The 1465-nt window shown below is 36.5% G+C and overlaps 1 protein-coding gene across 1 annotated transcript; it reads left to right on the top strand.

Annotated features, from left to right (window-relative positions):
* Positions 1-294: 294 nt before the first annotated feature.
* Positions 295-1153, top strand: LOC129952161 (40S ribosomal protein S18). Its single transcript, XM_056064619.1, has 2 exons — positions 295-395; positions 594-1153. Exons 1-2 carry the CDS (start codon positions 393-395, stop codon positions 1047-1049), a joined length of 459 nt encoding a protein of 152 aa, XP_055920594.1. The 5' UTR covers positions 295-392; the 3' UTR covers positions 1050-1153.
* The last annotated feature ends 312 nt before the right edge of the window (positions 1154-1465 follow it).

Raw genomic sequence — 1465 nt, 5'->3', positions numbered from 1 at the left:
TATATGACTTGAACATAGAGTTGGCTACTAGCTGTTTGTATCTACTATGTTAAAACTATTTATATTTCAAACAAAAATGTTCGAAGTTGCATACATATTGCTATAAATGTATAGTTGCTCACTTTTGCCGAAAACTTGGAGCAACTCTAAATAGAGGGTAATTAAGTTGCTCACTGGTTGCCAAGAAAGAGTAAAATTATCTTCAACAAATTAGGTGCACATGTGAAGGGGGTCTTACATGAGTCCCAAAAACATTCCTTGAACGCACACAAATTAATAATGTCAATTTTCAAACAAAGATGGCCCTCCATGTTGTCCCAAAATTTTGACGTTTGGCAAACTTCCGCTGATCTGTCTTTTTTCCCTTGAATTCGGTGAACTCTGAAGGCAAAATGGTAGGTCCTGCTAATAAATCCTTAAATATTAATAACATCAATCAATTTATGTTAAAATAACTATATTTAAACTATTTTTTAATATTTTATCATCAAGTTCTATCCCAACTTGAGTTGTATTTTGCTCTAGAAGTGCTTTGAAAATTTTATTCAAGATGCATTCAATTAATTTGTCTATGTATTATCTTTTACTTTCAGTCTCTCGTTATTCCTGAGAAGTTTCAGCACATCCTTCGTATCATGAATACGAACATTGATGGTAAACGTAAGGTGACCATCGCCATGACTGCCATCAAGGGTGTTGGTCGTCGTTATGCCAACATTGTACTCAAGAAGGCCGACGTTGATCTCACCAAGCGCGCCGGAGAGTGCTCAGATGAAGAGGTCGACAAAATTGTCACCATCATCCAAAACCCAAGGCACTACAAAATCCCCAACTGGTTCCTCAACAGACAAAAGGATGTTGTCGATGGCAAGTACCAGCAATACACTTCCTCGTCATTGGACTCAAAACTCCGTGATGATTTGGAGCGTTTGAAGAAGATTCGTGCCCATCGTGGTATGCGTCATTACTGGGGTCTCCGTGTTCGTGGTCAACACACAAAGACAACTGGTCGTCGTGGTCGCACTGTTGGTGTGTCCAAGAAGAAGTAAACATGATGTGAAATGGCTTTGAATATCCTTAGTCGTTAAGTTGACGCACACAGAATGTGTGTTTTTTTTAAGAAAATAAAAAAAGATTGAATTCCATAAACAAACAGTGATTTGAATTGCAAGTGAAAAGTGTTTTTTTCGTCCCTTAAGGTCTCCAGGTCTCTTTTTTGCTATTCTCAGTTAAAAAGTGGTACTTAAATAATGATTTGAGAATCAAGTAATGAAGGCCTATTGAAAAGTGATTTAATTGTAGCTAAATGATCATAAAATTACACTACTCTTTCTAAAGTCTGGCCATAAAAATTAGTGCTCGAAAAGTGTAGTATCTACTTGCTATGGCTAAATAAATTGCACCTTATAGAGGCAATCAATCAAAGGTTGCAATAACAACAACAATAAATCTAGTGCATCAATTA

This window comes from Eupeodes corollae, chromosome 3 (genome assembly GCF_945859685.1).
Source record: "Eupeodes corollae chromosome 3, idEupCoro1.1, whole genome shotgun sequence".
NCBI classification, from domain to species: domain Eukaryota; kingdom Metazoa; phylum Arthropoda; class Insecta; order Diptera; family Syrphidae; genus Eupeodes; species Eupeodes corollae.
Note: the sequence above shows the minus strand (reverse complement) of the source record. Positions and strands in the feature narration are given on the sequence as shown.